The 25,076-nt window shown below is 40.2% G+C and overlaps 1 protein-coding gene across 13 annotated transcripts in view; it reads left to right on the top strand.

Annotated features, from left to right (window-relative positions):
* IQCH (IQ motif containing H) overlaps positions 1–25,076 on the top strand; it is a 70,118-nt gene that overhangs the window by 32,007 nt on the left and 13,035 nt on the right. For 12 of the 13 annotated variants that reach the window (XR_010614537.1, XR_010614538.1, XR_010614539.1 and 9 more), the window contains 6 exons: positions 1,451–1,534; positions 3,892–4,067; positions 7,291–7,563; positions 9,449–9,640; positions 19,435–19,555; positions 21,007–21,293. Coding sequence is in view for 10 of the 13 variants with exons in the window: in XM_065688176.1 (XP_065544248.1) it covers positions 1,451–1,534; positions 3,892–4,067; positions 7,291–7,563; positions 9,449–9,640; positions 19,435–19,555; positions 21,007–21,293 (1,133 nt within the window). In the remaining 3 variants the exon portion in view is untranslated. The remainder of the gene's footprint in view (positions 1–1,450; positions 1,535–3,891; positions 4,068–7,290; positions 7,564–9,448; positions 9,641–19,434; positions 19,556–21,006; positions 21,294–25,076) is intronic. The other variant, XM_065688173.1, reaches the window with a different exon arrangement.

The following is a 25,076-nucleotide window of genomic DNA, read 5'->3' as shown; positions in this document are numbered from 1 at the left end:
TTTATTAACCTGTCAAAGAAGAGTACATGTGGTAGTTGGTGCGATGCTGTCGTGGTTTATGCTATAGTGCATCTGCAGAACCACAGCAACATGCAAGTTTTAACTTTTCATTGCTACTTTAACCATTATTCCTTTCTAATAATGACTGATTTTCCAAGTACTATTTGCATGTTATTTTTCTGCTCAGACTTATTTCTTAAAACCAAATGTGTTTTCAAGAGGACAGTTTAGTGCAGGGGAAGCAGCTACATTTTATGTTTGCAATTGGAAGGCAGCATTGTTAATGGCTTAAAACTGGTCCGCACCTGTGAGAACAAAGTGAAGTCTTGAGACTACAGTTTAACTAATGAAAGCAAACTTTTTCATATTACTGTAGCTTAATATTAAAGTGGGAGAAGAAAATCAATATCTTTTGACATAGTTCTGCGGGTGCCTGGCTCCATTGTGCTAACTACTGTGTGTAAGTTTTACAAGAAATTACTAAAACTGGTGATTTCCATTCCTCTATATTTTATTATGTTCTGTGTGTGAAGTATCATTGCCATAGCACCTCAGAATGCTGATTACTTGGAAGAATTGTCCTTGTAATTTGCCTGTAGGATCCACTATTATTGTCTTCCAAAATGAAAGCACTGAAATACTGAGCACATTATGGCCATACTGAGGGTTTTATACATTTCAGGTGATTGGTCGTGTGTGGATATATGGAAATGTAAGGATCTTGTTACTGGATTAGTCAAGATTTTACGCCAAACGTGACATGTTAAGCTTAACTTCCTTATTAATTCAATCGTAGCTATCGCAGCTATGAACTCACTGTGTGTGTTCATACGCTGCGATTTATTTAGAATTAACTGAATTTAAAAATTACAGGATTAGAGGTTATAGTTACATGTCATTTACTGCTGTCTTCGAATGTGAGTGTGCAGTCAGCTGGAGTCTGACCTCCAGATAGATAATCCAAGCTCAGACAGGCTGCCACTCACTCATCCTCTGCAACAAAGTGATCAGGTATAGCTCAGACATCTCCTTAATGAAGTGCGTTTAGCGCCTTTTATGTGTGTGAAGGACAAAATGTACCAGGATCCTTCCTTAATGATGGTGTCAGGTTTTTCAGTGTTTAAAAATAAAACCCAGCAGTAAAGACAACTCAAAATGCTCAGTCTGCATGTTTGAAATATAAAGCTCTTTAGGTCTAGCATTTAGGTTTGTATTTAATATCTCATTACATAAAAAATTGAATGTTATATCAGGTCACTGATACAAGTAAATTCATACACTAATACAGGAAAATTCATAAAGATGATGCATTTAGTGCTATGCCATGTTTGACACTTGAAATACCTTCACTACAGTTTTTTTTAATGTAAAGTCTGATTTCTTTCTGATACTGAGGGTTTTCTGAATACAGTTCGGGGTGGGGGGGGGGTGGGCTTTACTTTTTTTCCAGGATATTCCCAAGGCATCCGTGAGCATATTCCTGACCTTGCTCTCCGGCAGAACATGCAGATGGGAAGGCTGTGTGACATACTGGGTATGTTCTGAGCTGCTGGCTGCCTATTTTTTGCTCATTATTTGCCCATAATAAGTAAAAGAGAATGACTGTTGAGGATTTGTGTATTAATGGTAAATATGGAGAACATATAAGCTTGGAAGCAATTTATCTGCTATGGCATTTGCTCCTGACCACGTTATTCATAAGAAAAACATGCTGATTCTTCCCAGCTCCATGCTAAGGTAAAGCAGCCTCATCCTGTGGCATGCTGAGCACCACAAAAGTGTTTAGTGTTCTACAAAATTAGGTAGCTAATTCTGCTGGTGTTCACTCAGGCTCATATGGAGAGAAAGATGTGCTAGGAAAGAGCAAGGCCTTATTTAAACTGATGTTTTTTAAATTAGCAAAAGAGGCAGAAGACATGCATTTTAAAGAGGTTTTTTTTGCTGGAATAACAGTCCTCTCTTAAGCAAAGCAGTAAGGAGTATGATTTGTCAGTGACCAGCCCCACTGGCTCCCTGGAATGACATACTTCATGATACTTCACATGATCCATGTATATTTCAGTATCATTATTATTTTATAAATGCCATTTAGTAAGTTTGTAACCAAAATATATTGGATCCAGAAATTTACAGTTGCCTAAAATAATAATGTAATTGCCTTTATATATTATCTAGGCACTAATACTGGTTTTCCACAGTACAGTTTTATTTTTTTAACAGATTTTTTTGGGTGCTTTAAAATGAGAGTTAGAAACTTAAAGAGACAAAGTGAACACATTAACCAGGAGTTTTCTCACTTTAAGATCTGTCAACATGAAAACTAGTGTAAAGTGTAGAACAGACCATGAGTAAGATTCAAGCTAGTCAAATACTAACTAAGTTATTACCTAGACCAGCTGCTTTACCTCTGCCTGGCAGAAGAGTATTGAGATCTACCATATTGGTTGGGTTTTTTTTTTTTTTTGAGAATCCCAGAGGATTTCCTTGCTTGTTGTGACCTCCCATGAGTTAATCTGTCTCTGGATCCCCACTGTGTCCAAAGGAGACTTGCATTATCTCTTTACAGGGCAGTGCTAAGAGCAGTAAAATGTGCTGCAGTGTTTTATTCAACAGATTCACTTAAGCTTGTCCATTTTTGACAGTGTGGTCCAGCTTTACAGCTGACACAACCAAAGAGTCTTTTTGTACCCAAGCTGGTGAATTCTGAGGCTCATTTTTGCAACTCTGAGTAAATGCCTTAAAGCAACAGAGTACTGACTGACAGTTCTAGTGAACTGTCCTTTTATTTATGTTTAAGAAGTTATATAGTAATGAAGTGTATTATATAAAGGCTTTGTGGGGGCTTCAAATACAGGGCTGCTTGTTGGGTGCTGTACTCCTTCAGTGCTTCACTTCAGATTCCAGCCTTACATTTTACTATGGGTTGTTTGCCTGCAGCAGTGTGGCAAAACAAAGTGAATGGATGGAATATCTTATTCCTTTATAATGTTAAGACTCCGGGTTTTCTTAGTCTGACACTTGCTTTGCTTCTGATTCACTCACATGGAATAGCAGTTGTCCCTGGCACTTCCCAGGCTCTTGTTCCTGTGCCCAGAAAAGACAATGGAAGACTTCCTACTGATTTCAGCAGGAGTTGGATCACAATCTAGGAGTGCTTCTTGGCACCATGTTCTATTGATGTTGCAAGGCCTGTTAATTCATTAGCTCATCTATTAACATTAATATTTTAGAAGAGCAGAGTAGTTAAGATTTTCCAAACATGCATTAAAGACTTCCACTTTCTCACCTCTGAGTGTTTGCATATACACTGTCTTTCAGCCCAAGTCGTTTTGCATACAGAAAAGCAGATTTCCACACTGTGGTATTTAAGTAGCTAATCTTCACACTCACATGCTCCACAGTAGTTATTAATGGTATCCTACTGTGAGCTTTTATATGGACAGGACAAGAATGGGAACAGGCCATGAAAAATCCAGGAAGCACAAAACCTGCAATTTCATCAGCTTTCTAAACTGAATAGCTCAGTTTTATAATTTACTGAAGCTAATGGGATATATTTTTAAAGCAGTGCTGCAATTCCCATTGATATTAATGGGAGTCATGCACAGAAATCCCCCTGCAACACTTCCAAATTCTGCCCCCAATATGTTCTGTAGATTGAATTTTGAAACCCAACTATTCCTTTGGGTTGCTGACCTGTCTTCAGAGAAATGCTGAAGCACAAAAAAAGCGGTTAAACCACTAAGATCTGGGAATTGCAGATCTCCGTTTTATTTCCAGCACTCTTTTTGGGAAGCTGTTTGTTCACAAGCGACCGGGAATTAGCGGATTGCTCCTCTGAATGGAATCTACCTTCCTTCCAGTAATGAACATTGTGCCCCTTTGTTTTAGATGCCAACGTGGACGTCATCTACATCTGCCCCCTTCATCTGAGTGAGGAGTTACTGCAGTATTACAATAAACTCCTGGGTCTGCAGGCAGCTGTTAGATCTGGGAACCCCGAGGCCATGGGTGACCTGCAGGACAGGTTCAGGATTCTCACCCCTGAAGCTATAAACAGCTTCCCTGTGAGTTTGTCTTCTAATTACTACAGCTTGAGGGATGCAGTAAAATTAAATTGGAAATTTTATAACTTGTAACGCTCTGGTACACATCAGTGAAATATTATTGCAAGTTTAAGGGCTTTACTGATTAGACTACTAGTTAGAGCATCGGAAATAAATATCCTAGTTTAGCTTTATGGACTTAGTTGAGATAGTCTTATATTGGCTATTTGTAGAGCACTGTCCCTTCTTACTATATGCTTGGGCCTGGGAACTTGATAGATTTATATCTCTAAGCAAATTGTAGCAATAAACCATTCTTATTACTCCAACTTTTATCTCTGGGCAGCCCAGCATTCAATCAGTCAAGTCTGGGGTGTTTCTTATAAGGAAATCCAATGCAGAACTTGCTAAAAAGCACAACTTAAAACCAACTTAATATAGAAATACTAGTTCTGAACCTGTGAAATCAGTTTAAAACCCAGGTGATAAAACATGGTCTAAAAAGAGACCTTAATTAATGTACACTGTGAACAGTGTTTGTGAGAACACTGTAGGCAGTGAACACTCCTTACAGTGAATAATAATTTTATAAGTTATTATGGGGTCTCAGCTGAGATTTGAGTTTTATGAAACTTTGTGCTATGCTTCCATCTCTGGGGTCTGTTCTTGAAACCCTGCTCCTGGTTTTGACGTATATTAATAATCCTCTTCTAGTCATGTTGTTGAACAAGTATTTGCTTTACCATATAGAGACTGAAACCAATGGCTTCAGAAAGGAAAGAAGCTTTTTATATTTCCTTGCTTGACACTAGCATACTGTTCAGCAAGACACTTCCTCTATGTATGAATCCTCTTCTGTTGAAATAGTCTGAAAACACTGAAGTGAGAGAAGTGCTGAGTGTTCTTTTTGTGCAGGGGGGGACCCCTGAGTCAGAGCTGCCTGATAGCTTTGCCACAGTTAGAATGAATTCTGTAGGCATGAATGTTTTCTGTTTGCTCTTAAGTTGGAGAAAAGCATCAAGGTGATATCTGTGGGTTCAGAAGCTGGCTTCAGTATTGTTCTTTTATCTGATACTGGACACCTACAAGAATCAGAGCTGCCTGTGCCGGGCCTTCACCTTGCAAAGTGGAATTATTAGCATGGAAAACTGTTGATGAAATTGTTTCAAGTTTCACTTTGACAATTGAAGCTGTTTTTTCTCTGGATACTGGGTGATTTTTCCAGTACTAACTACCAAACACTGGAAGTTTTAAGAAGCCTTCTACATAAAACATATTAAAAATATAATCTAAACCACATCAGTTTATGGATAAAAGATGTGCTGCTAAACATGGAAGGGCTGTCCAGGAATGGAAAATGTCTTTCATGAATGATTCTGGCTGTGGTGATTTGGCTGAACGAGTTTGTGTATAAGTATGCTGTTTTCAGGCGTCTTCTTGTGTATTGCCTTCACTCTTCCAATTTCTGTTGAGATCTTCCAAAGAAAGCTTCTTTTCTAGGTGCAGCTGTGATTTACTGGGAACAGTTACATGCTCTGGTGTAGGGAGCTCATCAAAGGAATTCTGAGGATTCCTTCATTCTGCTTTTACCTGCTGCTACTCACATTCCTATAATATATCATGGCAGCTCTACCGCTCTCAAAGCAGGAATGAACTAGATTTTACAGCCTGTTTCCTGCACTCTTTAATTAACTGTAAAATCCATTATTGAGAGACACAAAGCAAATCTCGTCCCTACATCACCACTCGTGGCCCCAGGGAGCAAGTGACCGGGGCTGGAAATTGATCCTGTTCTCTCTGTGGCAGAACTCAGCCATGACACCAGCAGAATGGACCATGTTTCGGCTTTTATCCCAGCGCTCAGGAGAAAAGAAACAGGAATTGGCACATGGAGAGTCTGGAGTTTAAAACTGATAGGAGGAAAAAGGCTCCAGGAAATCTGTTTGTTGTTCTTTTTGTCCTTATATTCGTGTGACTCCCTTTTTCCTATTAGAACTTTGAAGAGTATCTCAAGTCTCTGACTTAACATCCTCACTGTCCTTGCAGTATATCTGACTTTTATAGAGACTTGGGTGTTTCTTGGAGCTGTTTGGTGTGACAACGCACTGAGGAACTGTTAAAAGGGGATTCCTTATGTCTGCTTCCAGGGGCTACTCCATCTCCTTTTCCACCTTCATCTCCATCCAAATCAGGATTTATACTTGAGACCCTGTGAAGGAGCATCCAGGACTTTGAAGGAAAATATTCTGGGTTCCCCAGTCCTGGAAATCCCTAGCAAATCCATTAGTTATGCTGGCTTGAAAAGGGACACTCTCCTGGCTAGGGCCTAAATTAGATGAAATCAAAATGTAAAGATGATTTTCTCCTTGTAACAGATATGATTTATGGCAATCTATTGCAGTGGATGCCTCTTGTACTATGTCTGCATGATGTCCATCCCTGTCTGTCTCAACCTCAATGCACCTCTGTATCTTTGCAAAGAGAATTAGGTTATCTGCAGGCTGAGCACAGGATATGTGGTAGGAAATATTTTTGAGGTTTCACCTGATAGTTTAAATTCAGATGTTACAGCATCTGCCATGATCAGCTCATTCAACAACAGAACTTCTTTTTTAGAAGAAATGAAAAATTCCTTCCAAAAAGTTGAAGCCCTTGTACTTTAAACAACAAAAAATACCACCCCTTGAGTACTCTGCAGTTCCATTTACAGTAGCTATCAGAAATACCATGTAATGGAAATGTATATCCCCAGTAATTTAATGTGATCAGAGCAAGCTTTGGTAAATCAAAGTGGTTTATTCTCAGAGAATCACTTAAAACACTGCTGAACTGTATGGTGAAATACATTCCCTGCTATAGGGAGGGTGTTCTTCATTTTTGTTATTGATTTTTAGGAGCTTTAGAGTTAAACCATGCCAGAAGTGTTGCTGAGATGAATCACTATTATCCAAAGGCCACCAGCCTCTCTGCCGACTGACAGAAGGATAATTCCGCATGGATCAAATAAATACAGATGTGTAGTAATTAGTTCTATTCCCAATGAGCCCATTTCCAGCACACTAAAGATGTGCACGATTATGGAGCCTCACCCCAACAGCTTTTATCAATTTAAACTGCTAAGCTACAGGATAGGTCATAACCCAGCCTGCTATTAATAATATATTTATTGTGTGCAACATTATAAATGAGTTTCAGGGAATAGAAAAGAACACCTTTTAACAAGAATAATGTTATCTTTCTCCAGGAGCATCACATGTGCCTGGCCACGCTGCTGAAGTACAGTCCCAAGACTATCAAAAGAATAAGAACTCTTCTCCAGAGCAAAGCTGCCTACATTGTTGGAGGGGTCCCCCACAATGATGATTTAGCTGTGGCTGACATGTTAAATGTGCCTATATTAGGCTCGGTGCCAGAAGTGGCTCATCTCTATAGTACCAAGTCTGGAAGTAAACGAATTTTTGCCAGTGCCCATGTGCCAATCCCTCCTGGAGAGTCAGACATCTACAACAAGGAGCAGGTAAGTGGGATGGGGCAACTCGCAGGTCCCTGTTTTCACTTGATGGGATGCAGACATTGTATGATTACAATGACTCTATTGATTAGACCAGACCCTGACTGGGTTTCATTAAACCATGTGCGAGGTTGGGTTCTTCCTTGGCTCTGCCTGACCAATTAAATGCAATCTGTATCCTGGTCTGGCAGTGACGCAATTGTTCTGTATTTTTCATGGTCTCTCTTGAGAATACATAAGGGTGTTTGGTTCAGTTATTTCAAAGAGTTTGTGTTGCTGCTCCATGGATGAAGTTGTGGCCTCAATGCAACTAGTTGGAGCTTTACCAGTGACAGAAAATAGAACAAGGAACTCTGGGAAAATCAGGTATTTAATGAAGGGAACATTTCTTGCACTTAGTCTTTTCAAACTGAGGCTCACTGAACGTATCTGCAACCAAAGTTTGATTTGCATCCAACTTACCACTGCTGAAGTCACCTATCTCATTAGCATGACCCCTAAGAAAAAACACCAAAATGTTACCTAAACTACAAGGCACAAGAGTTTTTTGTATTGGGTTCAGTTTGTATCTGCTTATTTGGCATTCAGTGCATTCATTCTAGAAGCTGCTTTTGCAATCTCCAATGATACGTCTAAATACGATCTGTACTGATTCTTCTTAAATATATTTTTATGGTGGTGCTATGTCTCAGACAGCAAAAGGAAAGCCACGATTTGCAGGTATTCCTACTTCTTTGAGAGGCTTTTCACATTGCTTTGCTATTTATTAATCACCTTTAATGCTGAAAACAATCTCAGCTACACAAACACTGCAACTTCTGTAGTAGATGAAATAAATACATGATCAATGATCTAAAACCCAACGATTTATTGTTAAATAATTTATGTGAATCAAATACTTGTGATTCCTACTACAGTGTTATGGAAGTTCTCCTTCTGCTTGCTTGTATGAAATATTGACATTTTGGGTTAAATAATCAAAAGCAAGGCGATGCTACGCTAAAGCACAATTCCATTTTCACTTAAGGATAGCACATAATTCTTTATGATTGGTACAGTCCTTACAGTGTTATTGATCCTCTTCATTACTGTAGGGGAGTCATCAAGAAAAACACATTTAAGTGATTCTCAAAAGCCACAAATAATAGCACCAGGACACACATGGAAATGTATTTTAGGACAAAATTAAAAAACAAGAAACAGAAGTCCCCCAAATTACTATGTAAAAATGTAGAAGGCTGTAGCCAACGTGACAGGATCTGAAACACTTCTATCAGGTTCAAAGGCATTTGCAGTTTCTAAGAAGCTAATTGCATCCTACACCAGCTGGTCAGAAGGCATTTTAAAAGCCATTTCAATCTGTGTACATACACAAATAAATAATTAGCATTTTTATAAAGGCTGCTTGGTAACTCCTTCCTACATTTATAACCAGAGAACATGCTCTCCAGTAGGAAAATTTCCCAGCTGTTTGGCTGGTGTTGGAATCTGGCGCAATTGTTTCTCAGATACTGCAGATAGTGTAGTCCACCCCATGTCGTTCCCTGTCACAAACATTTATTGAGCAGTACTGATTATCCAAAGCCTTAGATCCTCATCACACAAAATAGCTTGGACAGGCAAATTCCTCTCTCAGAGCACAGCTGCTCTGACCAGCAAAGGTGCTCAGTGCTGTTTGATGGACTCAAGTACAGGATGAATGCCATAGAGCCTTCATCAGAAGATGTTCAAGGTTCATTGTGCTGCGTATCCAAGATACTGTAGCAACATAAGCATCTCTGGGATAAAGCAACTGTGTTTAGATAATGAATTTAAAGTCCAGTTATTTGAAAACTGGAAGTCTAAATTGAAGAACCATAGCCCAAAATATCTCTGTGTGATTGCTCCACAGATGATCAGTGTTCTCAGCCAGCTCATCGTAGACAATATGGAAGTGCAGCGCTGGCTGTTTAAAGTGAATGATGAGTGTGGAGGAAATGGTACTGCCTATTGTGACATTATTTCACATCTGAAATGCTACCCCTGGGTGCAAAAGGAACGTCAGCAACACAGCCCTGAGACATGGAGTGAGAAGTGGGCACAAGTAAGTAACACAGGAGTGGGGTGCCCTGTCTGATGTTGTGGCCCACTGTGGTTATTCCTCACACTATACCCTTTCTCTGAGCTTTCATTTTAAGACTTAGCTAAGAGTGGATATTACAGAGCCCAGACTAGCTTGTGCAAAGCAAGTAACAGTGGTTCAAATAAAACCGTTAAATATAGATGAAAATGAAAGCCTGGCATCCAATGTGGAGTAAGTAATACTTCATTCATATAATTAATTTGCAAATTTTACAGTTTTTTTTATCCAAAGTGAGGACATGTGTAAATGAAAGTATACAGGTGGCAGAGCCTTGTATCTACATAGAAACTTGGAATTATTGGAACAAAGGGTTGGATTAATACAGCTGAACAACATTAATCAATTTGAAATCACATCCAAAGTCATTATAATCTGGTTTTCTAAGGATTATTTTTTCTACGTTTTCCCTCACTAATAATTAATAAAGTTATTTTCAGCTGTGTACGAATGCTTGAGGTCTTGGGAAATTGTCCTGCATGTTTCATTACAGGAGGTGTTTAGGTAAGGAGAGAGACCCTATAAATACTTAGAGGGAACAGCATAGCACTAGTAAATTCCCAAGAATCCACATGATTGAGAGAGGCTGTAAGATGATACATTTTAACCACAGAAAAATCCATAAGAAACCAGACTTCATTAGTTCTGCCATTCAGAAAACTATTTGTAGTTTAAATATTCATTGGTATTTAAATGTGTTAATTTCAATAAGCATTTGATATTTCTGTATATTGTGCCAAATTCATTCCTAATGTAATGGCTTTAAAGCCAGAAGGAATGTATCCAGAAAGGATTGTTTAATTTACATAAACTACTCATTATAGCTCTTTTGATTTTTAATTCAATCTATACCAGTTTGAAATTTTTGTTTGATTGAATTATATTGTATATTAAAATTTCAAATTGTGCTGGTTATGGTTCTGTTGCATTCGATAACTATAAAATAATTCCATGTTATAAAATAGAGCTGATGATGTAAAGCTCAAGGGCTGATTTCCCTGATCTGCTTAAGATCCCTCACTCTGGGCAAGTCAAGCAGTATAGAGCAGAGTCCTGGAGAGCCAATGTAGGGTCAGCATCTGGCCACTGAGCTCTCAGGGTCATAAAACTAACTGTACACCCATGTACTACACCCAGCACCTAAGTCAGTGGGGCACAAGAATCATTCCCCAAGTCTAGTTCTTTGCTGGTATAAATTCCCTATTAGCATTCCTGTGTCTTTTGGATTCTTTGTGGCTGAGTGACTCCGGAATGGATGCAGTGCTAACTGGCTTGCTTTGGCTCCCCTTTATATCACTTTTATATTCAGCTTCGATGCAACCAGGAATCAACCCATTAAAGCTCTTAAACATAAACATGGGTTGGAAGTTGGAAAATCTATGTGGAATAATGTATTTGATCTAATTTCTTAGAGTCAGCAGTAATGCTTCCATAAATCCAGCCCAGTATTAAAGCTGGTTTTGGAAAAGTATGGACCTCGCTGCCCATTTTGAACCTCTTGTTGGAATATGTGTGTTCAAATCTGTATAGGAGACCTTTTCTATCTAATGAATTGCAGCCTCCACTGAGTACTACCATTGAGAGCAGAGGATTAAAATCCTCCTTTGTTAAGGAATCCCATTGTAATGATACACATTTAAACATCAAAGCATTAGTTTATGAGCACAGGCATGCTTTAATGTCCTATTACAGTGTGTAGACCTGTTTCTTTTGATAATGAAGACATTGTGTCATTGGCATCGGCTGCCACATACAAAACGGATGCTGGCAGGTTATTAAAAAATTCAGCTTCTTGATGAAAGACTATCCTGCAGGCTAAGAGTACACTGGAAACCTCGCCATTCTGCTAGAATTATTAGAAATGAGAACATGACTGTAAGCACTAAATTATGTTAATACTTACAAATAGCATCATTTGCATAGCAGTTTAAGACACGATACCCAGATTTGCCTCGTTGGTAGGGAGTAGGCAACAGATTAAAAATAATATAGTTTGTAAGTTTGAACTGTGTAAAAAATGCATTCCATCTAAAAATGAGGCTGATTTTAGATTCCTCATTTCAGATAGAATGTCGGGCAAGCAGAAGTGCAGGACAGGATTACTGAGCTATTTTACCCTGTTAATGCAGTATCTGAGTTATCTGAAGAATTATTCTGCAACTGCATAAAGTGTTCAATTCACAAACCATGCCAAACATCTCTGTAAGGCCTTCATCTGACTGTGCACTGCTGCGGTCTGTCATCCTGAGGCCCACATTCTAATGACAGTTTATATGAAGAGAGCTGCTGCCTCCACATGTGCACACTGAGCACCCCTGAGGGCACTTGTAGGGACATTCTCTACTGTGAAAGCCATACTGTCATGACCTTGAAGAAAGGTGCTCAGATGCCTGCTCAGAATTCAGCTGAAGATTGGCAGAAAAGCAGTCTACAAAGTGGATTTGGTGCCTTTTGATTGATAAATCAAAGTCTGTTATACCTCCTGATCTCTGAATCTTGGGACTCAAACTGCCACCTCAGATTCTCAGAACTTTTGATGTCCTCCTCCCTTTTAGAGGAAAGGTAACATCACCTTCCCCTTAGCGTTGCCTTTTTTCTTAAGTTCCATTTTTAGGTAAAATAATACTAGACTATGCAGAGATGCCACCCTATAACTATACAACTCAAAATAGTATCTAAATCAGTATTCAAATTAATATCTCTTATTATGTTGTGACTCTTAATTAACCAGCAGGACCAGCAGCCTCATGTGAGTTTTCACCTAGCAGCAATCCTAAAGATAAGATCAGACCAAAGACAAAGAAAGGGTGAAGTGTGGGAATAAAGAAGAGCTGAAAAGACAAGAATAGAACAAGACACAGAAAACCAAGCAACAAATATTCTCTCAATAAGCCATTATAATTGGCCCTGGCTACACAACCATTTCAAAATCCTCCATTAAATATCTGCTGTAGAAGAAAAGAAGCTATTTAATGTGCTTGGGCAGCCTTCTGTTTTAAATGTTAGAGCGTTTGAATCCTACTGCCTCTGGTTGTGTCACGGTATTTTGTCATGGTTTCTTTTCCTTATAGACCCTATCTTGGTAAATTCACTAAAATGCATAAAAGGAAATCAGAATCTTCTCAAAAGGTGACAAAACTGGAAAATCCAGCTTTTGGTCTGGGTTGCACAAAGCAATATTCAGACACTGGTTGCAAGATTTTGCATCGATTCCTATTGGAAAATTAAGAGTTTTAAAGGCTGAGATAAAAATGATGCAAAAGGACAGATGTTCCCTTAAATTAATAAAATCTTTTGGTCAACTTTAGAAAGTCCTGTAATAATAGATAAACTTTGTGATTATTTGAGGTTAGGAATAGTGGTGAAAGGATTCTTTAGTGGTTGAATGAACTGCAAGCACTATAAGCGAGCTGAAGCCTTTGTACCATGTCTTACTTCTTTACTGAAGGAATTCAGGATAAAGAGCATATGATTGTAAGCAGGTCAAAATAAAAACCATAACACTGCCAAAGAAGCAATTTTAGAGAGCATGCTGGCAATGCCATGTATCATTTCTGACCCTCTTTGAGCACAGTTCAACTTCCTAACGGTTTTTTCCTTGCCATGGCCCAATCTGATTTTCACCATTCCCATCGCCTGTTGTATCACCAACCGCTTTGCCCTATGGCAGCGCTACAGATATTACTTCAACTGGAATAAACAGCAAGTAATTGAGTTGGTCTTAGTGTAGCGCCTGAAGTCCAGAAAGGGTTCTTGGGCAGTTGCCTTTGCTGTTGCGTTACTCCACTCATGCCCTGGCAGGTGTGTTCCTTCCTCAGCCTGAAGAGGGCTAGGGACTCTGACACCTCCTCACAAGGTGCATTTCCAGCGTTCTGGCAGGCTTTTAAAATTCCTCATAACTGAGATGATGTTTAATAGAAAAAGAGAGAGAACCCAAAGACTTCAGACAGACATTGATTACCTATACAACAATGCAGCTGCAGGTTGTCTCCTGGTACACGCAGTGCTCTGTCAGCAGTATATCCTAAATAATTGTAATATTCACTGTGGCTGCAGACAGTGCTCTCACTCAGCTCATTAATATATCTGTGTATCTGCCACGGTGATGTCTCAGGTGATTCTCAAATCATAAGTAAAATAAAGCATGATAATTGTATCCCTTGGTTCAATTGAAGCCAGGATATCCATTCCCAAGCCTTGCAATAATCAGATATGCAAGCTGTTGGTTTGTATGTCCTATTGATTTAATATGCTTCTAATCAGTACATAAAGCTATAGGCCTGCAGTGTTAATTTTTCATATGCTTACAAAGTACCCTTTGATTTTCTGTCACGCGTTAATTACAGCGTTTTGCCATTAAATAGGAAGCTTTGTGTAAACTAATTACAAGGTAATCATTGTGTACCGCGAGCGTGCTGTTTGTACCTTTTAGTTGAGACTAAAACCGCACAGATCTCGCAGTCTGGAACCACTATACCTTCCAGCCATTAGCTCTCACTAATTCATAGCATTATTGTGCTAAGATTGTAGGAGTTGTAATTGTTGTGGTATCAGTGCTGTTAATTACCGGAGTAAACAGTTGAAATGATGCCAAGGTCTATTGTACAAGGCAGAGGAAAGGAGGTTTAAATGTTACTTCCACCATCTGGGGACTGAAGTAGAGGCAAATGCTAGAAAACAGCAGTGAGGCAATATCAGAACTTCAGCTCCAGGGTTTTAGGCCATATGGATCCAGAATATTTTGAATCAATTGAATTTAAGTGCCAGTTTGTAGCAATAACAGTGTGGAAGGAGAGGATAAAGCAAGAGCACTAAAGAAATCTGAAATCCGTTAATGTTATCGCAGCCAATAAAATGCCTGCTTGGATTATTTTAAAAATGTTTATTTTGCTAAAATCCAAGAAGTAACACCCAGGCAGCTCGGGGAATAAAGGAAGTTTAACTGTGTGCTGCTCATGAAACACAAAGCAGGTTTTGTCTGACAATGCCTTTAGCACTGCAGCTCAGCAAGTTAGATACAATTCCTGGGAAGTGGCTGTGGATTATCTGTGTGATGTCTCTTTTTCTTCTTGAAACCACATTTTTGGGCTTCATTAGAATCCTTTCTTTAGAGTCAAACCAGAACGGAGGGTGAGTGAACAAAATGCAGAGAGACTGAATGAAGAAAACAAATTAATTAGGAAAATACTATTAATCTGAGGGCATCTGGGTTGTTTGTGCATTTGCAGGGATTTCATTAAAATACAGAAAAGATGCATTCACATATTACTTATGTCATTTTCTATGAGAATTAACATCCCTATGCCCTGAATTTACAGATGCTGCATTTGAAATAAAGATACAGGGTTTTTTAAAAGGGAGATTTTTGAAGGTTATGACAATTATGTTACTTTTTCTTTGCTCTGAAGGTATATGTGCGTAATGAAGGCTGCAACCTCAAAAAAGACATGCTGTTATGGATAAAACAGCAATGCACATGGAATATTCTGTTACTGATAAAGAGAGCTATTTAATACAATTGTCCTAATCCCAAATTAACATGTTGTGCATAAACATGCAGAATTATTTGACAAGTTCACGGAGCTCTCAGATCCTCTTTCTGCCTGGTTTTTGGTAGCTGTTGTGATTCTCTATTTGATTTCCCTGCAGATAGTGTTTTCCAAGATAACATCTACAAACACGGCTCTGGCAGCATATTGCTGCTGCCACATTAGGAGTGTTTGGAGGAAATAGAAAGGGTCTCTCTTTCTAAACGATCCTGGTTTATTTATTTTTTATTGGTCTGTTAGCAGATGTTGAAGTAGTTCAGGGCACAATGTAAACATGTGCTTTTCAATGGAGGTACGGTAAATAGCAGTGTGTACAATGAAACAGGCAATTTGAAGGGGTTTTGGGGGCAGGCCAGTGGGTTTTTTGCTTTTTGTGTGTATGGATGTAGTTGAATTCAGAATTAAAAGAAGCGCTTGATCTTTATATATTGAAATCCTCTACGTGCAGAGTGACAGCATGAGCCAGAAGAGAAACCCATGGCCCCATGTGGTGTGAAAAAAGGAACAGCAGTTTAAGTGCTGGAAAGTTGAAAGAGAACTAACCTTCTTGTTCTTGTAGTCACGGAAAGTGGCTGTTTTGTGCTTCTGTATTGAAGCATAGCATATGTGCCTGGGTTTGACAAAAAGCCTCTCGAGTCAAAGCAAGCCTCGGCCTGGGTGCTGATCCAAAGCGAAGGCCGCGATAATGAGGGAAGGGCTCTCAGGAAGCAGTGAGTAGATAATACGATGTAAGTGGCGAATTCTGTGCTCTGTTTTCACCATTGTACTTAATGCAAGTCGCAGGCCCAGCGCATCGCTCGCCACACAGCTGCAATGGGCCATTAGCTATCAGGGAAAATTGTCTTTGCTACTTTCAGCAGATGGAGCAAATATTTTACAAAGCAATTTTACATACAAAAAACATTTGTGTTACTTGGTAATGATGGCTGGTTTACCCGATGCTGCCTTCTATCAGGATATACTTTTCCAGCTCGTGGAAGGCAAAATTGGCACTTTTTAATTTTAAAATTTGCAGTTAACAATTAAATGCCCAGGCTTTAAATCAGGTGGCAAACTTTAAGTAGATGGGGATCCAGTGCATCACTTCCAAAAACTATTTCCAGTGTTATAAACCACTCGCATTGTTTTTGCTCAGTGTGGTAGATTATGGGTCTGGCCAGCATGTACCTGTCTGAATTAGAAACAGTATCACATCAGTTTAATTTGCAAACTAGGAAATACTGAGGGTTATTTGGAGAGTCAGACAGCAGTCGCTGCCTCTTCCAGCATCACCCTGTTTGCTGGTATGGCTGAGAACAGAAAATAAGCTGGACTGGACCAATTCAAGGCAGCTGGAATAAGTTATCACAGCTCCACTGATCGCAGTAGAAAGGATATACTGTATAAATGATATGAATTGTCATCGTGCTGTTGAAGTGGCATAAATTGCCGTAGCTTCATTGACTTCCACAGGGATGTGGCACTTTGTATTGCTGAGGATCTGTCTGCTGTCTTTATTCTTCCCTGGCCCAGTCAGCTTTACTTATTCGGAGTTACTTTCTTCACTCTATTTGCTTGCAGGGTCTAAATAATTTCCTTTCAATCTGATTTTCAGCTTAAAAGCCCTAGGTCTTTCTTATGCATTCTGCTCTGCAGCCTCTTTCTGTCCCCAGGTCTTTCTTCCTATTTCTAAGTCTCTTTTCTGTTTATTTACTTATCTTCTCAACAGGCTTTTCTTTGCTGACTGATCTATCTGGAGTAGATTTCCTACCAGCGCCTTCAACATATGCCACATTTTCTCCTCATTTTTTATTGTAACTGCCATTTCTAAGTAAGCCTTTCAAAATTCAGCTTGCAGAAGGGTGAGAAATTACATTTAGGTAGGAAAAGGTAATTTTCTTTCTTGCTTATTCATTATTATAAAAAGATACAAACCAGATTTGTACAGATTTAAAGGTTTTTACATGACATAAACAGTATTTCGGCTGCTCCTTTTTTACTGGTACTAAGAAATATGAGCTGAAGGATTTCAGCACATGCTCCCTGTTTCCATTGAGTCTCTGATTCTGAATTGGTTTGGGCCACATCAAGAGATAAACCATTGGTAAGCTCTGCTGGAGATACTGTCCAATTTAAATGAAATTAGCCTACCAAGCACTGATCCTTTTAAAAGGTTTGACTTCCTGAGTGAATGTTGGATCCAGGCTTAAATTTGCCTACTAAACCTCCCTATAATCAGGATTATTGCCTTTTTTAGAGCTTGCAGTTGCAAAAACAACCCCCATGAACTAGAATTCCAGGTGCTGATCCTTAAGGAGTGGTTGCCTGTAAACACCTTGCTTCTTGAGGCATTACTTGTTAAAAGCACTGTTATGTTGGCTTTGATCTCACAAGAACATTTTTCAGATTTCCTTGAATTAGTTTTTCCTTTAAATCCTCTCTCTTCCTTCTGTAAGGCGAGCAGGTTTCATGCCAACATCCTTCACAGGTAGCGAGTACCAAGAGTGCTCTGATCCGTGAGATGCTCCTGAGCCAGGCAGGCACTGTGCATCCGCGTTGCCCTACAGAGGGGTTGGAATTGGATGAGTTTTAAGGTCTCTTCCAGCCCAAACCAGTCCATGAAGCAACACTGAATTCCTCCTCACAGACTGCTGGAAACAAGCAGTGTTAAGACTTGAATCTGGTCAATTCTGAACTTAGATCTCACATTTTATGTGGTCCTTTCTTCTTGCCATGAGGTTACAGCTGTGCTGCTTCATGTATTGATATACTGACTTAAACCACTTTTTAACATGATGTCTGATGTTATATTTTGTGTTATAGATATAGTATGTTTAAAGTCAACGCCATACTTTACTCCTTAGGATGTGACAGGAGTCCACATAACCCAGATCAGTATCATTATCCAAGCACCTAAGTACTTTTAAGGCATAAGTATTTAATTAAGTATTTAATAAGTATTTAATTCTATGTGAGGTAAGGACAGAAACTGTACCCCTTTCATGGCTGGTCAGCTGAGGCACAGACAGAAAGTCACCTCCCTGAAATCCCAGGCTGGTTGAGTTCAGGAATGCGATATATCTAGCTCTCCTTGATACCCTAATGATTGGCCCATCCTCCTTCTCCTTATTGTGGTAGATAAATCACAGTAAGCTGATTCTGAATTTGTGTTTTTGGTGACATCATGTGCTTCATGACAAAGCCCATCTCTTCATACTCACTGGCCTGGAAAAAATAGATTTTTATGTTTTTCCTATTCTTAGATGTCAGCCATAAGGTTTTATCGTGTCCCTCCAGAGCTCAAGATAATCTGATTGTGGTTTAGGACATTGCCAGGATTGGAGGATGGCTGGTCATCTTCTGCAGCACAGGATGCTGAAGAGAGAGGATGTAAAACAGAAGCAAAGAGACCCAGGGGAAGCAGGCAAATGCTTATGAAGCAGCAAGGAAAGGAGCCTGAAGCAATAGAGTCAGGGTCCTTGCACTTTATATGCTCGTGTACTTCTGGGACATTTCTGAACAGTAAAAGCAATGCAGTTAGTGTCTGTATTTAATGGGGTTGTTTTGTGTGTGTGTGTGTGTGTGATAATAGAGGAAAGAATTTAAAACTAGGAGAAAACTAGTTTATCTCCTATAGTATGACTAACACTAATCAGATTCTACCACAGACAGAAGCACAAATACATTTGTGAATTTATGACACAGACTGGAGAGTGTAAAAAGGGTATCTACTGCTTTAGAAATGCTTTAGGTTGATCATTCCTCCTTTTTTTTAACTAAAGGGTGTTTGGGTTGATAGAACAGCTTAAACATAGAACCACTAAAACTATTTTGGGCATTTGTGACTATTTCAATCTGCTCAGTTTCCAAATCTAAACAATGTAGAAGTTATTGACTGCAGGTATTGATCCCTCAGCAGTTACCAAGTGCTTCAGCATTTCAGTTGCCAGATCAAATTATTGCTATAAATTATAATGAAATAGATGCTACACAGAAGAGGGACGGGGCGGGAGAGGGTGTGTGTGGGGGGGTGTCTTTCAGAGAAGGACAGATTTCAATAGGAGGGAAGAGGAGTAAGTAGGAAAATTAAAAAAGGCTTCCTGACTGTGGGTAAACAGTAACCACATTTTTTGTGGTTGCCTGTTGGAGGCCTGGTTTTTAATCACCCCACAAGCAGTTTTCATTTCTGCAGTAAAATTGCTTGTGGTTCTATTTAATTTGTTTCTGCAGGAGCTAGCTTTGGTGAAGATCTCCCAGGAGCTGCCGGGCCTTTTAGCACAGCACGTACAGCCAGTCAATGAGAAACGATTCCCTACATGGGAAAAATTCCTCCAAACATTTCTTACTCAAGGTAAATAAGACTGCAAAGTCGCTGTTAAGTGTTATAAGGAGTAATTATACCATATTGTATGCCATATTCTTGTTAATCTTGGGCCCATTTAAATATTTATCTCCCTTTATTTCTCCATTATGCTTCAAATGTTCATTTACGAATGAATTATAGGCAACCATTCTACCATTCATGTGTCCTATCTAAGCTTTTAACATGTATTAATCTGGGATCACCTTTCTTGCATGATTCTGAATCAGTAAGCACCAACTCCTTAACCCTGGGTTACTGTACAAAGGCTGTCACGTTTGGCAAAGGGTTTTAGGGAATGCCAGTGAGTTTGAAGCAGGGAAATGGGAGAACGTTTCATCTAGGCTAGGTGCTGATGAGCACACCTCTGTGAGAATGGCTTTTTCCTCCCATAGGCCCAGGAAAGGAGCTGTGTGTAAACTCTGGATGCTATGTACATACATTGCATGCCATCAAATATTCTCATGGTGTCAAGTCCTGAGCAGCCTTCTTGCATTAAACCCACTTGTGGCACCTTTGGCTCAAAGCTGCCCAGTACATAACTGGTCTAAAGCTCAAGGCAAGCCCATGCGTGTAGGTAAGAGGCAGCACAGATCAGACCCTTGTCTAACCTCTCCAAATTAGTGTACCTGTGAGGGGGCTTTGCACAGACATAGAATCAAGAATGATTTGGTTTGGAAGGGACCTTAAAGATCATCCATTTCCTGTCTCTGTGTGCCATTATATATATATATATATATAATTTTTTTTAATTGTTTATGACTCAGTTGAAAGAGGGTAAATTTAAATGAGCTCTTAGGCAGAAGTTCTTCTCTGTAAGGGTGGTAAGACCTTGGCACAGGGTGCACAGAGAAGCTGTGGCTGCCCCATCCCTGGCAGTGTTCAAGGCCAGGTTGGATAAAGGGGCTTGGGGCAACCTGCTCTAGTGGAAGGTGTCCCTGCCCGTGGTAGGGGGCTGGAACTGGATGATTTTTAAGGTCCCTTCCAGCCCAAACCAGTCTGTGATTGTATGGATGGAATCTCCAAGATTAGTTCGCAGCAGGAGACACCACTCCCCCGAGGTTCCAATATTGCATTTTACTGCTGTTCCAGGCCTGGGGATTAGCTGGGCTGTGAGACAGCCCAGGATCCATTCATACAACCCAAGATCATATTTCTTCAGTGACATATCCAGTTTAGAACTGCTTGAAAGCATCTGCAGATGAAAAGCCACTGTTTGAACTGTACAGGGCTATAGTAGATGAGAGATCTTTCTCTTGGAAGAGATTCATGGGTTCTAGGTCTGTGGCTCACATTACATTATTTACTTGCTGTATCTCCATGGCAGTCCCCCCTGCAATGCCTGAGCACAACAGGAGCTGGCTGGTTTCACTCTGTGCACTCTGAAGAGCATCACATGTGAATTTGATTACAAGCTTAACAGCTAATTCATTTCTTACTAGGTGGTGTGATAGAAGCCTTCCCACTCTCGGAGCATGTCACCAACCTCACGGTGGATATGCTGATAGAGCCTACGGGCAAGATAAAAATACTGTCATCTGGAGACCAGCTCCACGCTGAGGGTCCTCTCCGCTCATCTGGTACCACCATTCCCCAACGTTCTGTTGATCCAGCAGTTCTTAATTCACTCTGCTTTAAAATAGGAGAGACCTGTAAATCTAAAGGAGTGCTGGGTTACTTCTCAGTGGATTTTGTGAGTTTCATCCACCCACAAACGATGGAGCAGCAGGTGAGTGGGGCAGATTATGTCACTTCATGCTGTCCCCCTGGGATCAAGTAACAGCTGCTTTCCTACTTGGTTCCAGCAGAGATCAGGAGAAAGCTTTGCCCTTTTGAACACACTTTATTTCTAAGCCATGAGGCATGTGGATGGAGGTAGAGCACATGGTTATTCTAACAATAGCATAAAATTTAGACCTGATCTGCCAGGTGGATCTAAGGAGCCTTTTTCATCAGCCTGAAGAGTAACAAACCAGCAAAGCCTTTCAAAGCTGAGTGGTAAGAAAATAATGTTTTAATTCCTTCTAATGACCTTTTTTTTTTTTTTTTTCTTCCCTAAAATAAGTGCCTCCTGCATTAAGCTGGTAATTACAGATGATGGTCTTATGGCTAAGATGTTTAGAGGATTTAAGTTTCAGTGTTCTGATTCCCTTGTATTTTGCTCCTTAAAAATAATCACAGGAATTACTGTTCTCTTTGGAGTAAACCAGTGTCTATTAGAACATGGATCAGAGGTTTTAGGATGAATCTGAGGGGATACTGGCAATTCCTTATAGCAGATTGGATGGTGGTGATGAACAGTTTGGTTTACATCATAACAGCTAATGTAAGTAGAGGGAGGTAATGGAAAGCAGTCCCCTTACCAGTCACTGTGATAACCAAATAAAGGACATTGCTGAATACTGTATCCAGTTTAAAGATAACACTTCCAGGAGCTTAAAACCAATGAAGCCAGGCTTCCCATAGAGCTGTGCCTTGAATCCAGTTCCCAAGTGTGCTCCAGCTGAGCTCCCCGTGCAGCCTTTCCTGTTGTAAGTCACTAGCAAGGTCTCTCTCCTCTGCCCACTTACTTTAGGAATCTCATGGGAGTTTGATATATTTCATAATCATACTTTCTTCTAAATTTGGTTGATGTTGGCCAGTAGGATTGAATATTATGACAGGTGGACAAACCTAAGGGATAATGCCTGACTGAAATGCCACAAAATGAAGTAAAATCTGGGTGAAGAGACTGCACTTCCAGTGTTCTGGTAGTGGCCTTGTGCTTGAAGACTACAGAAAATGAGATAATTTTTAAAGAACATAAACCCCATAACTGTCAGTGATGACAGTACTGTTGTGCTTCCTGTGCAACTACACAAATCCAAAATCAGTGTGTGGATCCTGATGCTAATTCAAGATCTCTGCACCAAGTCTCAATTATTTCTTGTATTTCCAAGGCACCTGTTTGGTTTTGCTCTTTTCTTTTGTTTTCTTCTACACTCTTCAATTAGGACCTGTACTGTTTAAGAAGGTTTAACTGTAAAGGGAATGTATCTGTATGTCCTGGGGTGGGCTATGTAACATAGGTGCACTTTCAGAAGACACCTGAATCCTTCATTGTCTGGAAATCACAGTTTGCGTGGTGTGAGAAAAGGCTTTAAACACAGGGCTTGTGTTTAAAACCAAAGAGTTAGCATATGGTATCTATTGGCAAAAGCTGGCTCTTTGGCAGTGCTGTGATAATTATATTCCATTTTAAGCTCCGATGAGCCTTTAAATCTGGGGTTTGGTAACTGATACCACTGAAGGGTGACTGTGGTGAACCAGAGGATATGAATAATGTTAGCTTTGAAATGCAGATCATGTTACATTTGACTCCCAAAATGTATTTACACAGGCATTGTGATTAGGACCGTGGATAAGCCACACTGGACAACTTGATGTAAAGTTGCTTTACAAAGATGAAGGTATGACATTTTCACCCATGGAAGCCAATGGGAGTTTTGCCAATGGCTTCACTCAAGCCAGGAGCTCACCCAAACACAGAAATATCACCTGCATTATGAAGGTGGTGACATCTCCTGGCATGAACAAGGACAAATTAAATCAGTCATTGGTTTTTGTGGCCTCTTATTAATCCTGTCTGTTCTGCCTTGGTTTTCTTCCCTTGTTTCAACTTGATTCTACCTCAGTGTCTCCAATGTTTGTCAGCATGTACCACAACTTTAACATTATTTAAGCACAGGTTTTTAAATTTAACTAGATGTAGAGGCAATTAATGATGCCATCTGTCTTGTGAGAGGGAGATAACACAAAACATTGTGCTCCTGAAAGCACTATTTTTTTGGCAAACAAGAAATCCTATTAGACTCTCTCAGAACATTTGCTCCCTGATTTCAGAAGTGCCCACTTTAATGCAGTAGCTGAAAGGCTCAGATACAATTCCTGGAAGTACTTTTGTTATACTGCTGTGTTCCTTTAGAGCACTAGCAGCAAAGAGACTGTGTGGTGGACAAGGAACAATGTGTGTCTGTCAAACACACAAGTGGGTGAATGCAGAAATGAGAAAGTAATCTCCACCTGGGTCACTGCAGAGCTTTGTGCCTGTCACAGACACCACAATATCCCTACGGTGCAATTCTACACTGACCAAAAGGTGGTAAGAGCAACGCTGTCCTCAGGCCTGGAGGAGCTGTGGATGATGCTGTAACCCTTCAGATGTGAGATACACTGTGTCATATTTCCGCTGGGCTTTCTTGTGCTTCTGCTTGGTACCTAAGTGTCTCCCGGCTCCCTTTTCCTCATCCTCACAAAGAAGCCTGTCAGTCTGTCTGTGTGGATTCTCAGCTGGACAGCTTGCCACACTGCTTCTACGTACAAGTAATTCAGAGACCTCTACAGATTGTACTATCTTCTGTCTACATATGACTCTTCCTTAAATTATGATAGAACTGCAGAAGGTTGCAGTTTGCAACCAACAGCATCAAGGCTAGTAGCTGTAGGAGGATCTAACCCCTGTCTTATAGTCTCCACACCTGCCTGCCCTGTGGTCTGCTGCACGTTGTACTTCCTTTCTTGCATTTTATTCTTGAGTTCATGTCTAACTCCGAGGCTAAGATGGATGCCGCAGTGCTGGGTTAGCTGAGGAGGGTGTAAGGCAGAGGCTGCTGCTGACAGCATCGCTCTGCACTGTGCTCCCCATGGAGAGCGGCATGGGGCTGAGCATGGCAAAGGTACCACAGGAGTGTGCATCAGTGATATGATTTGTGACCTGCACCCTGACAGCAAGCTGAGGGGCAGCGAAAGCTGGGACATGCTCTGTTTGCCATGGGAATCTGTTTCTGTCTCTGTTCTAGGCATCTGTGATGTGTTCCTTAGGGAAAGGGAGATGGAGACATGCTGTTTTCAATGTCTAGGGGGAAAAAGTGGAGGAGGAAAATTAGGTGCATAATTTGGACTGAATTGCTTCTGATTCCCACTCTGTTTTCCAAGACTGATCTTTAAGAGCAAGGCCTTGACCCTCTGAAGTGAAGTCTTGCGCAGTATTGACTGTGTGCTGCTTAGATCCCAACTTGTCAAGGAGCTGCACCTAAATAAGTCCATTTAATTGAGTCCATTCCTTGAACGCATAAACTTACATCCATAGATCTGTGGAGAGATAATTTGGACAAGCGGGGTCATAAGTCACCTTTTTCATCAGTCTGAGAGCTTAACACAGCCTCTGAGGTACTGAGAGGCACCGGATTCAGTTTTTCAGGATGCAGAGGAAAAGATGAGGCAGAACATACAGAACTGCAGAGCTGGGAAGATTTAGGTGGGGTGTTCTCAGAGGTTAGGGTCAGTTGTAGGGCCCTAAAATTTTAGTTTTGGGGCCAGCACCAGCCCATCCCAGCAGCTGCCACGAGATGGCAGCCGGATAAGATCCTGTCTGTGATCCCTGCCGAAATGATCAATTCTGATTTAAACTCGTAAAGGAAACTCGCTTTCCAATGCCCAAGTTGCATTAGTATTCTACTAATTGACATTTTTA

Source organism: Lathamus discolor, chromosome 8 (genome assembly GCF_037157495.1).
Source record: "Lathamus discolor isolate bLatDis1 chromosome 8, bLatDis1.hap1, whole genome shotgun sequence".
NCBI classification, from domain to species: Eukaryota; Metazoa; Chordata; class Aves; order Psittaciformes; family Psittacidae; genus Lathamus; species Lathamus discolor.
The sequence above is the reverse complement of the archived record's forward strand: the minus strand, read 5'-3'. Positions and strand labels throughout refer to the sequence as shown.